This window comes from Rhagoletis zephyria, unplaced genomic scaffold, assembly GCF_001687245.7.
Source record: "Rhagoletis zephyria isolate East Lansing unplaced genomic scaffold, Rhagoletis_zephyria_1.1 Rzeph_scaffold_01682, whole genome shotgun sequence".
Classification (NCBI taxonomy): domain Eukaryota; kingdom Metazoa; phylum Arthropoda; class Insecta; order Diptera; family Tephritidae; genus Rhagoletis; species Rhagoletis zephyria.
In genome coordinates this window covers 31,162-42,954 of record NW_016158766.1, presented here as the reverse complement: position 1 = coordinate 42,954, position 11,793 = coordinate 31,162, and the positions used below count along the sequence as shown (strand labels likewise).

At 31.2% G+C, this 11,793-nt stretch overlaps 1 protein-coding gene across 5 annotated transcripts in view; it reads left to right on the top strand.

Moving 5' to 3' along the window:
• The window catches only part of dpr14 (defective proboscis extension response 14), a 75,824-nt gene that overhangs the window by 46,024 nt on the left and 18,007 nt on the right, over positions 1 to 11,793 (top strand). For all 5 annotated transcript variants that reach the window (XM_017618677.1, XM_017618676.1, XM_017618675.1 and 2 more), the window contains one exon: positions 5,648 to 5,880. In XM_017618677.1, the coding sequence (XP_017474166.1) occupies positions 5,648 to 5,880 (233 nt within the window). The remainder of the gene's footprint in view (positions 1 to 5,647; positions 5,881 to 11,793) is intronic.

Genomic DNA, 11,793 nt, shown 5'->3' with positions numbered 1-11,793 from the left:
ATATATATATATATATACATATATTATATTCTAATGAAAGTTACAAGAAAATACTTCTTCACGAAGACTTTATTTTAAATTCAGCGCAAGTTTTGTCTCAATCTAATATTCTTAGCCGGAGGTATCTATACGGTTATAGCTCGATATAGTCATGTGAAAAACAATTAGGATACGACATTTTGACCAGTTTTGGCTATATTTCTTTTTTTGGATCAATTTTTTATTTTTTTATAAAAATATCGCCCATTAGCTAACAAAAACCAAATAAGTCCAAATTTAAAACTTTGCAGAAAAGCAGGAAATTTTTTACAACAACAACAAACGTTTTAATAGGAATTTCTAAGTATGCAGATTTTTAGCCTATTAAATTCCAGATTAAGGAACTGCAAATTTCAATTGGTTAAGATTCGCGTTGATTTTTCATATTTTTTTTTTTGCTGACGGGTTCACCCATAATAATAACACCATCCCCCTAAAAAAAGTTATCAAAAATCAACGCGAATTCTTAGCCAAATTAGACTTTTACTTTCTTAGCTATAATTTAATTGGGTATAAAACTTCAAACTAAAATTATCTCAAAATTCTTATTAAAAAGTTTGTAGTAAACTTTTATCGAATTTTCTTAAATTTTATACAAAGTTTGAAATTTCGACATATATAGTTTATGTAAGATAATGAGCTATGTTTTTTTTTTTTTTTAATTAATAAACACTAAACAACAAATCAGCGATTGTGAACAGCGTTGGCAAGTTGGCGTTTTTAACGTCATTTGGACGTTTTTTGTATCCTGTTGACGTTTGGACGTTTTTTGTGTAAAAAATGACGTTTTTTAACCTCCCAGTAATTTTTCTCTGTTACTAAATCTTGTAATTTGAACTGATTTTGAATTATTTTCTCAATAAATCTTTATAAGCTTTGTGTTTTGCAGTAACTGCTTCAAAAGATATTTATTCTTTGGACACAGATGACTTAAATATGATGCATACCATGTGTACGCGCATTTTTTTTGGATTCTTGGACTAAGGATCCCGTGTCAAAGGCTGGTTGTGTAAAAACTTGAGGTTACGAGGCTTATTGTAATGTTTGCAATTGCACATTAAAAACCAAATCATCAAGAGCTGATCTCTTGCAACACGCACGCTCGCAAAAGCATCAAAAAAGCTGTAGCAGCATAAAAAGTCAGAAAAAAGTAGGCGACTTTTTTAATACTTCATTGAAAATTTAATGAACCCAGAAAAGGCTGAAATATTGCTATGCTCCTTCTTAGCAGAACGTAATATAGCATTTTCGACAACCGACCCCTTACCAAATGTCTACAAGAAAAAAAATTATGAAAAATCAACCCGATTCTTTAGCAACTTAAAACTGGCACATTATTGCCCCGAAATTTAATGGGTTATCAAACTGCGTACTCAAAAAAATTCTAAAAAATCTAAATAAAAATTTGAAAATCTAGCTGAAGCTTTGCAGATTTTTTTTAATTTTTGCACAGTGTTTGAAATGTGGATTTATATTTTGTTTATTATATAATAAGCTTGGCTTTTATGAAAAAATAGTAAACATTTTTTGTATCCTGTTGACGTTTGGACGTTTTTTGTGTAAAAAATGACGTTTTTTAACCTCCCAGTAATTTTTCTCTGTTACTAAATCTTGTAATTTGAACTGATTTTGAATTATTTTCTCAATAAATCTTTATAAGCTTTGTGTTTTGCAGTAGCTGCTTCAAAACATATTTATTCTTTGGACACAGATGACTTAAATATGATGCATACCATGTGTACGCGCATTTTTTTTGGATTCTTGGACTAAGGATCCCGTGTCAAAGGCTGGTTGTGTAAAAACTTGAGGTTACGAGGCTTATTGTAATGTTTGCAATTGCACATTAAAAGCCAAATCATCAAGAGCTGATCTCTTGCAACACGCACGCTCGCAAAAGCATCAAAAAAGCTGTAGCAGCATAAAAAGTCAGAAAAAAGTAGGCGACTTTTTTAATACTTCATTGAAAATTTAATGAACCCAGAAAAGGCTGAAATATTGCTATGCTCCTTCTTAGCAGAACGTAATATAGCATTTTCGACAACCGACCCCTTACCAAATGTCTACAAGAAAAAAAATTATGAAAAATCAACCCGATTCTTTAGCAACTTAAAACTGGCACATTATTGCCCCGAAATTTAATGGGTTATCAAACTGCGTACTCAAAAAAATTCTAAAAAATCTAAATAAAAATTTGAAAATCTAGCTGAAGCTTTGCAGATTTTTTTTAATTTTTGCACAGTGTTTGAAATGTGGATTTATATTTTGTTTATTATATAATAAGCTTGGCTTTTATGAAAAAATAGTAAACATTTTTTGTATCCTGTTGACGTTTGGACGTTTTTTGTGTAAAAAATGACGTTTTTTAACCTCCCAGTAATTTTTCTCTGTTACTAAATCTTGTAATTTGAACTGATTTTGAATTATTTTGTCAATAAATCTTTATAAGCTTTGTGTTTTGCAGTAGCTGCTTCAAAACATATTTATTCTTTGGACACAGATGACTTAAATATGATGCATACCATGTGTACGCGCATTTTTTTTGGATTCTTGGACTAAGGATCCCGTGTCAAAGGCTGGTTGTGTAAAAACTTGAGGTTACGAGGCTTATTGTAATGTTTGCAATTGCACATTAAAAGCCAAATCATCAAGAGCTGATCTCTTGCAACACGCACGCTCGCAAAAGCATCAAAAAAGCTGTAGCAGCATAAAAAGTCAGAAAAAAGTAGGCGACTTTTTTAATACTTCATTGAAAATTTAATGAACCCAGAAAAGGCTGAAATATTGCTATGCTCCTTCTTAGCAGAACGTAATATAGCATTTTCGACAACCGACCCCTTACCAAATGTCTACAAGAAAAAAAATTATGAAAAATCAACCCGATTCTTTAGCAACTTAAAACTGGCACATTATTGCCCCGAAATTTAATGTGTTATCAAACTGCGTACTCAAAAAAATTCTAAAAAACCTAAATAAAAATTTGAAAATCTAGCTGAAGCTTTGCAGATTTTTTTTAATTTTTGCACAGTGTTTGAAATGTGGATTTATATTTTGTCTATTATATAATAAGCTTGGCTTTTATGAAAAAATAGTAAACATTAAATAAACAAAAGAGAAACAGCCAAAATCGATCAAAATGGTGATGACTTAATCAGTTGATGACAAGTGTATGTAAATGATTTTTATATTAACAATCTCAAACCAGTTTACAATGAATTTTATATGTGCTCTGTCAAAGTGACATTTTAATATACCTTACGTACATACTATGTACCTTTGTATACAATAAACGTTTAATAAGAATAGTTTGTTGTACATTCATTTGAATAAGACGTTTTTGGGTAGGAAATGACGTTTTTTCAGACCAACAGAGACGTTTTCTCATGCCGAAGACCTAGCAACACTGATTGTGAAGATATTCATGCTCACTAGTTTACAAGCAAGTCAAGCAATTGTGAGAGAGTAACATTTTTTAGTGAGAGCAAGTTAGAGTGAACAATGGGCTGATTCATGAGCATGTGAGCATATTCATAAACTGAGCTATTCACTGCCGAACCCTGTTGTGTAGCGCTGCCACTGGATTTCAGAATATGTAAATATTTTAAAATTTTTAAAAGAGCACTTAAAAGGGGAAAATTATAAGTGGTAAATGGGGTACGAAAAATTTAGGTACTTAGGCGGATTGGGTAAAGCGGGGAGGTACTTAAGAGAGGAATTTTCTTCAGATTACATTAAAAAATTCACGGTGCCCAAAAATGTTGGTTACTTAAGGGGTTAGGTACTTAAGCGCGTGGGTACTTAAGCGGGTTTCACTGTAATCCAAATTGAGGCTACTATTTTTTTGCTCCATTTTCACTATTTACCACCAACAATGCAAGCAAATTTTGACAGCCGCTTTTGTTGCATAGCGCCACTTGCGGATACTAAAATTTAGGCTAATCTATTTTTAGCGAAAATCGGATAAAATGTAAGCTTTCGCATTTTAGCATATTTTAGCTATAACGAAAGTTAGAATCCGGCTGCTGGTCGACACAGTTGGCTTTTTGATTTCGAAAAGCACTTCATCAGCAAGAAACGCAATGTTTTCAGATCTAAATATTTCAGCATCCTTTCCAAATTGTTTTCCATAATTTTCGCCTTTCTTTGATAAATAATTGCCAAAAAGAAGCGTTTTTTCTTCTAATAGTTTCATGGAACTTTGGCAAATATCAACAGCATCAACTTTTTGCAACATGGTTGACAATCGAAGAAAGCTTTTCTTTTTTAAAACATCCTAGCAGCCAAACTTCAAACAACTCGCCTTTTGTAACAGCATAGTAACCCAGAAAAAAGAGTTTTTCTTGAAAACGGCTAAAAACGGCGGCTTAAGTAAAAATAAAATCAACTCATTACATCTCAATTTATTTAATTCCTTTTCCCTTTTGTTTGCCGAAAGTTAACAAAATTGTAAAAGCTTACCTAAAATCATACATGGGAATAAATCAGAAAATTTTTGAGGTTATGCAACGAAGTCTATTTTTTTACAACAAATGATAAAAGGCCATTTTTTTTGATTGGGACATAGGTACTCACTTATATTTTTGCTTTCCATTGAAAATGTAGCTTACCTATCCCAACTTTATAAAAAAATTCACTTTAAATTTAAGAAATAAACAGGTTACGCAAACAACGTGTTAATAACGTTTTGAAAGTGTAACTTTGTGTGATTGCTGTCTAACGGTGTTTTTTATCTTACAAAAACAAAGTGAAGTTTTTGTTATGTTGGATTGGCAACAAAAAATAATGTAAAACTGCGTTTACGAAATGTGACTTTCGCACAACCAAATGAATCATTTGACCTAATGTGCAGTGATCACAAAAAAAATAATATTAGTTTAAAGGGGCTTGGATGGGATTTAGATTCCGACTGTGTCACAGTTTTTTTTATATAGTGCTTATCATAACTGTAAGACACCAAAAGGTCAAGTTTTGACTATTTTTTTTTTTATTATTATTTAATTTTGATTATTTTTTTTTATAAAAATATAGGTTATTCCTTAACAATAACCGAATAAATCTAAGTTTCAAACTTCTTAAAAATATCGGTATTTTTAATCAGATATAACATTAATTAACAGTTTTTTTCCCAAAAACTGGACGTGCAAGAAAAATTTTGTAAATGCACTTCAAATCAGCATCAAAACATCTATTGCCGATTTCGTTTCTACAGAAAAATGCAACCTTCTATTTGCCCTCTACGCACAAAGACTAAGAAGAGGGCGATGAGAAGGCAACATTTTTTGTAGAAACGAAATCGCCATATAAGACGAGGCCGGCCCCGTTTTTGAGATAAATACATCAAAATTTTGTTGAACCGTGTTATTATATATTATATTATTATTGGCAGGCATTCGAATTAAGCGTATAATTTGAAATAAAAACTGGGTACTACTAATTAAAAAAGGAAATTAGCGGTCAATTAGTATTTTTGAAATATTCATATATCTACACATGTTTAACCCACAAGAATTTGAAATTTTTAGCTTTCGTACAAAAATTCAAAAAAGATTTGTTGACGCGTATTTGGCTGGTAATAAATATAACCTTATTCTTTCCTATTCTGTATTAACAGTGAAACGTCCAAGAGCAGGAGATCCGTTCGATACATTTCCAAAGAACTTTTGGCAAGAATTCTCATCACCTTTTACGGACACGCCAGAGGATGAAGAGTCGGAAATTACAGAGACTACAACGCATGAACCCTTTCCGTTTTTTGCTGATCCGTACACAACAGTAAACATCAGCACGCAATTGAGTTCAGATGTGCATCTTCATTGCAGAGTCAACGATTTGCAAGGAAAAACGGTGAAAAGCATTATATATTTGATTTTCTAACTGAAACTGCATACGTATTTATGTACGAGGGTCACTAAAACGTCCCTAAAATACATATGTAAGAAAGAAACCAGTTAAAATTATGTTATTACTATACCAATTACAAACACTGGCCCTGGTGGTGTTTCATCACCAAAAATCGAAGTAAGTCCATCGTTGCACTAATATTGTTTTAATCCTAGTCGAAAGTTATATATGTACAATCATTCAACGAATACCCGTTTTTAATATTACTATTATTTTTACTACTTTAAACTTTGAAATGACAGTAACAAACACAAAGAGCGCAAAAAAATGCAAAAAATTGTATGATGCAAAGTTCAAATCGAATGGCATTAGTTTTGCGAGTTCTAAAGACTTTTTAGTGACATGTTTTAGTCCAGTGTTTCAGAAAGACTTCACAACCCGTCAAATATATATACATACACTAGGCGGCAAATGAATGTGTATATCTTGTTCTAACATACTATTCACAATAATTTTCATGAACAATTTTTGGCATTATTTATTTACGAAAATATAGTTCATTCTATAATATAAATCATATGAGTCAAAGTTTCACACTTTATGTAAAGTTCAGAAAAATTAAAAAAAATCATCAAAATTTAAAATTTTTTTCAAAATTTCTAGAAAATTTTCGAGTATTTAGTTTTGTAGCCCATTCAATTTAAGTAAACGAAGTACAAGTTTTAGGTCGCTAAAAATTACCGTTGTTTTTTTTTGCTTTTTTTTGGAGGGGCGCAACACCCTCCAACTTCTTCTATATAACGCAGGATCCAAAGCTATTTTATATGGAAGAAACAGGCGCAACATCCTCCACAAAAAAAAAATTAAAAATAATCAACGGCAATTTTTAGGGACTTGAAACTTGCACTTTATTTTACTGAAATTGAATGGGCTACAAAACTGTATAGATACTCGAAAATTTTCTGGAAATTCTGAATAAAATTTTTAAATTTTGATGAAAATTTGTTGAATCCTTGTAAACTTTATATAAAGTGTGAAACGTTGATTTATAGGGTTTATATTCTAGAATGAACTATAAGTATTTTCACAAACAATTAAATGCAAAATTAATGCAAAAAATTGTGCATGAAAATAATTCTGAATATTATATTAGAACAAGGTGTACACTTTCATTGGTCGCCTAGTGTATGTACTATTATGATTTTTTACCTTATTTTGACTTGCGGCCGCTGTAGCCGAGTGGTTAGACATTCGGTGGGACAAAATTCCTTAGTCCTAGCGACATCCAAAAATATAAATAGTTTTTTCTAACAGCATTCAAGAGGTGTAAAATTGTAGGCCCCTCTGTCTATGTCATAACATCAAGAAGAACATGAAAAATGGTGGGAGAAGCTCGGTCAAATGCTTGTTTTGGAGTTTTAAAAAACCTTTGGTGCAAAAAAATGCGTTTGCCCTAGGTGTTATAAGTCCCTTAAATAATTGCACTGAGCTCTTCCACCCTATCGTTACCTAATATGGTTAGATCCTTTGGTAATATCTCAATTCCGATCTGTGTATGTATTAGAGCGCTGCATGAATTCATTCAAAACAGCTTATGGATTATTCATACACAAAACGAATGAATGATTTTGGCTTCAAATTTTTTTGAATTTGAGTGAATACCTCATATATATTCTGATATATGTGTCGACATTACAATATTCAAACAAAGTGAAAATAAATTGAATTGAAATAAATGACAATTTTTTGTATGAATATCCAAAAATATTCTTTCTGTGTACNTAGTCCTAGCGACATCCAAAAATATAAATAGTTTTTTCTAACAGCATTCAAGAGGTGTAAAATTGTAGGCCCCTCTGTCTATGTCATAACATCAAGAAGAACATGAAAAATGGTGGGAGAAGCTCGGTCAAATGCTTGTTTTGGAGTTTTAAAAAACCTTTGGTGCAAAAAAATGCGTTTGCCCTAGGTGTTATAAGTCCCTTAAATAATTGCACTGAGCTCTTCCACCCTATCGTTACCTAATATGGTTAGATCCTTTGGTAATATCTCAATTCCGATCTGTGTATGTATTAGAGCGCTGCATGAATTCATTCAAAACAGCTTATGGATTATTCATACACAAAACGAATGAATGATTTTGGCTTCAAATTTTTTTGAATTTGAGTGAATACCTCATATATATTCTGATATATGTGTCGACATTACAATATTCAAACAAAGTGAAAATAAATTGAATTGAAATAAATGACAATTTTTTGTATGAATATCCAAAAATATTCTTTCTGTGTACATGCCCTGCAAACCAAAGTTCCCGAAATCTTAAGGAAATCGTTAGGAGTATCTCATTTCTGTAACGATTTGTTTACGAATTTTCAAAGAAAATTATATGAAGTGGTTGACACGAACTCGTAAAGAAATTTCTGTACGAAAAATAAAGAAAATTCTGAAAGATATTCTTCACATAGCAGCATTATTTTCGTTGCTTCACAGATTTTCCTCCGAAATTTCGTAAAAGAATGGAAGTGTGCGTAATTTATTTCATTTTAGAAAATTCGGCAAAAAATCGAATTAAATCTTAACAAATTCTTTAAAATTTCTTTACAATGCAAAATACTCTGAAAAAATGGTTTGCAGGGTACCCAGCCAGCAAGAAAACGTACATTTTACGAACATTATGTTTTACGAGGGATTCTCGTATCGCCAAAAAGTTAGAGAAAAGCTCGTAAACGATAAAACAAAAAAAATATAATAGAAAGAGGCTTGTAGTAATTTGTCAGCACAAGAAAAAATTTTAGTTTTGTTGACAATTTTTTTCTTCAATCACAATATTTTAAAAGTAAGTAGTTTGTTAAATATTCAATTTAAGAAAATTATTAAGTATGTGATTTATTGGCAGACTGGTGCAAACGAAAAGGACGATCTACCACTTTCTTTTGTAATTAAACTTCTTGTAAGTAGCTACTACATATGTAATTCCGAAATACAAATTAATTTAACGAGTTTTGCAATTCTTTCNTAAAAAACGGACGTAAAAATATTCGCATACGAATGCTTTTTCGATCCGTTTACGACTGTTCGTAGGCGATGCACAATTTAAAGCGAAAAAGTGCTCGAAAAAGAGTCGTAAACGGCTATCATAAACGATTTTTAATCCGGTTTTTCTTCTAGAAAATATCCAGTTACGAGCTTGTTTACGATGATTTTGCTGGCTGGGTATGTACAAACATACCTATGTATGTATGTATGTATTGCTGCGCTCCTATTACAATACGAACAAACTTGTTTGTAGAAAAAAACTTTTATCGAGATGAGTTTGAATGATTTTAAGGCTTTTCATTCATTCATTCACATTCTTCCATAGCCCAGTAAAAATAGACTTTTTCTTAAAAAAAATTTGTAACAGCTATTTTCTGATGCAGTTTACTTCTATTTGACACGTAGATCATGGATCCACAGTCTTGCCCCTAAATTTTATTTGGCAACATTCCGCCATCTTGGATTTAAGTTTTTTTGTTTTTTTTCCAATTTGCAAGCTTATTTCGCATTTTTCGGAAAAAATGGTTATATACAAATGTGTAGAGAATTTAATTTCCCACATTTGTTATATAGAAGGTTTTTTCAAAATAGCATTTTTTATTGTAAAAAATTAGCAAAAACTGCAAAAAAATTTATATTGCCACGGTTTTCGGCATTTTTTGATAATTTCTGTTGAAAATACATAGCATATTGAAATTCAAAAGTTGTAGAGAATTTCATTCTTCACAGCTTGTATACCTACATTTGTTTTGTATGACGCTTAGATCACGGCCGGGAACGTGCGTAACATAGCGATTAACCCAGAAAAATTAGTTAAATTTTGTAGGAAAATTAAAAAAAAAAATTTTAACTGCGATTTTTTTATGCAGTTTACTTCTATTTAACACGTAGATCATGGATCCACAGTCTCGCAATGAGTTTTACGGCGCATCCCGTACATTGCTATGCTTACCGCACTTCCGGCCGTGATCTAAGCGTCGCACAAAAAAAAATTTTGGCACAAAAGTTTTGGAGAATGAAATTCTCTACAACCTTGGAATTTCAATAAGCTATGTATTTTCAATAGAAATTGTCAAAACTGGCGAAAACCGTGACAATGTAAAATTATTTCACAGTTTTTGCTAATTTTTTACAATAAAACATGTTATTTTTAAAAAACCTTCTATATGACAAATGTGGGAANAAAACTGGCGAAAACCGTGACAATGTAAAATTATTTCACAGTTTTTGCAAATTTTTTACAATAAAACATGTTATTTTTAAAAAACCTTCTATATGACAAATGTGGGAAATTAAAGTCTCTGCATATTTGTATTTAACCATTTTTTATGAAAAATGCAAAATTAGCTTGCAAATCGCAAAAACCCAAAAATAAATAAAATCCAAGATGGGGGAATGTTGCCAAATGAAATTTAGGGGCAAGACTGTGGATCCATGATCTACGTGTTAAATAGAAGTAAACTGCACAAAAAAAAGCGCTGTTAAATTTTTTTTTTAATTTTCCTATCAAATTTAACTTATTTTTCTGGGTTAATCGCTATGTTTCGCACGTTCCCGGCCGTGATCTAAGCGTCATACAAAACAAATGTGGGTATACAAGTTGTGAAGAATGAAATTCTCTACAACTTTTGAATTTCAATATGCTATGCATTTTCAACAGAAATTGTCAAAAAATGGCGAAAACCGTGGCAATGTAAATTTTTTTGCAGTTTTTGCTAATATTTTACAGTAAACAATGCTATTTTGAAAAAACCTTCTATATAACAAATGTGGGAAATTAAATTCTCTACATATTTGTATATAACCATTTTTTACGAAAAATGCAAAATAAGCTTGGAAATTTGAAAAAACCCAAAAAAACTTAAATCCAAGATGGCGGAATGTTGCCAAATGAAATTTAGGGGCACGACTGTGGATCCATCATCTACGTGTCAAATAGAAGTAAACTGCATCAAAAAATCGCTGTTACAAATTTTTTTCTATTTTCCTACCAAATCTATCTAATTTTACTGGGCTACCATTTGAAAGTAGAAAATTTAAAACAAAATGTATATTCATAACTTTCAAAATTACAAACGCTGAGTGTTTTGTATGTGAAGTAATATATTCAAATCTACTGTACTCTGTTTGGCTAGAAGTTTGAATGAATTCATGCAGCCCTCTAGTATGTATGCACAAATATGTATGTGTTCACTCATATTTTCAGCGATTTATCACCTTCATTCAGGGCCAGATTAGTTTTATTTGAATCTGTACTAAACACGCACTACCAACTTAACGTTGTTTTTTTCGCTCTGGTGCCATTACCTGTTTCATGTGTGGTCTGCTTAGGTTTTATGGAAACGAGTATGAATAAAACGTACATATTTACAAGCGCATGTAAGTATGTATATTCATAAATTGGTCTTGACTTCCCACGGGTGCAATGGCAAAAGCACGAGTGATTTTCTTCATTCAACTCAGAAACGAGGTTGTCACACACTTGGAGATAATGTTACCAAATATATATGAAAATAATTACCAAAAAGTTACCAAATTATTAAAAGCCTTTTTTCTTTTGACATAAACAATGGGCGTTACTTACACCTTGATTGCATTAAAGTTGCCAAGAGGTTTATATATGTACATAATTTAATTTTAAACTTAGGTGTCAAAGTTTACATTAACTGTATGTTTTATATAATATTTATAATAACATTCTTTATTTGAACTTATAATATAAAGGGTATTTAAAAAAAATTATGTACATTACAAGAACGCAAACGTCAAGCTGTGAAGCTGTGTTTTTCTGTGATCTGTTTAAATTTTGTGTTTGATAAAGCTGTTTACGCTTATTAAAGTAAAAAATTAAAAAAAGTGTTAATAAACTTCTGGTGC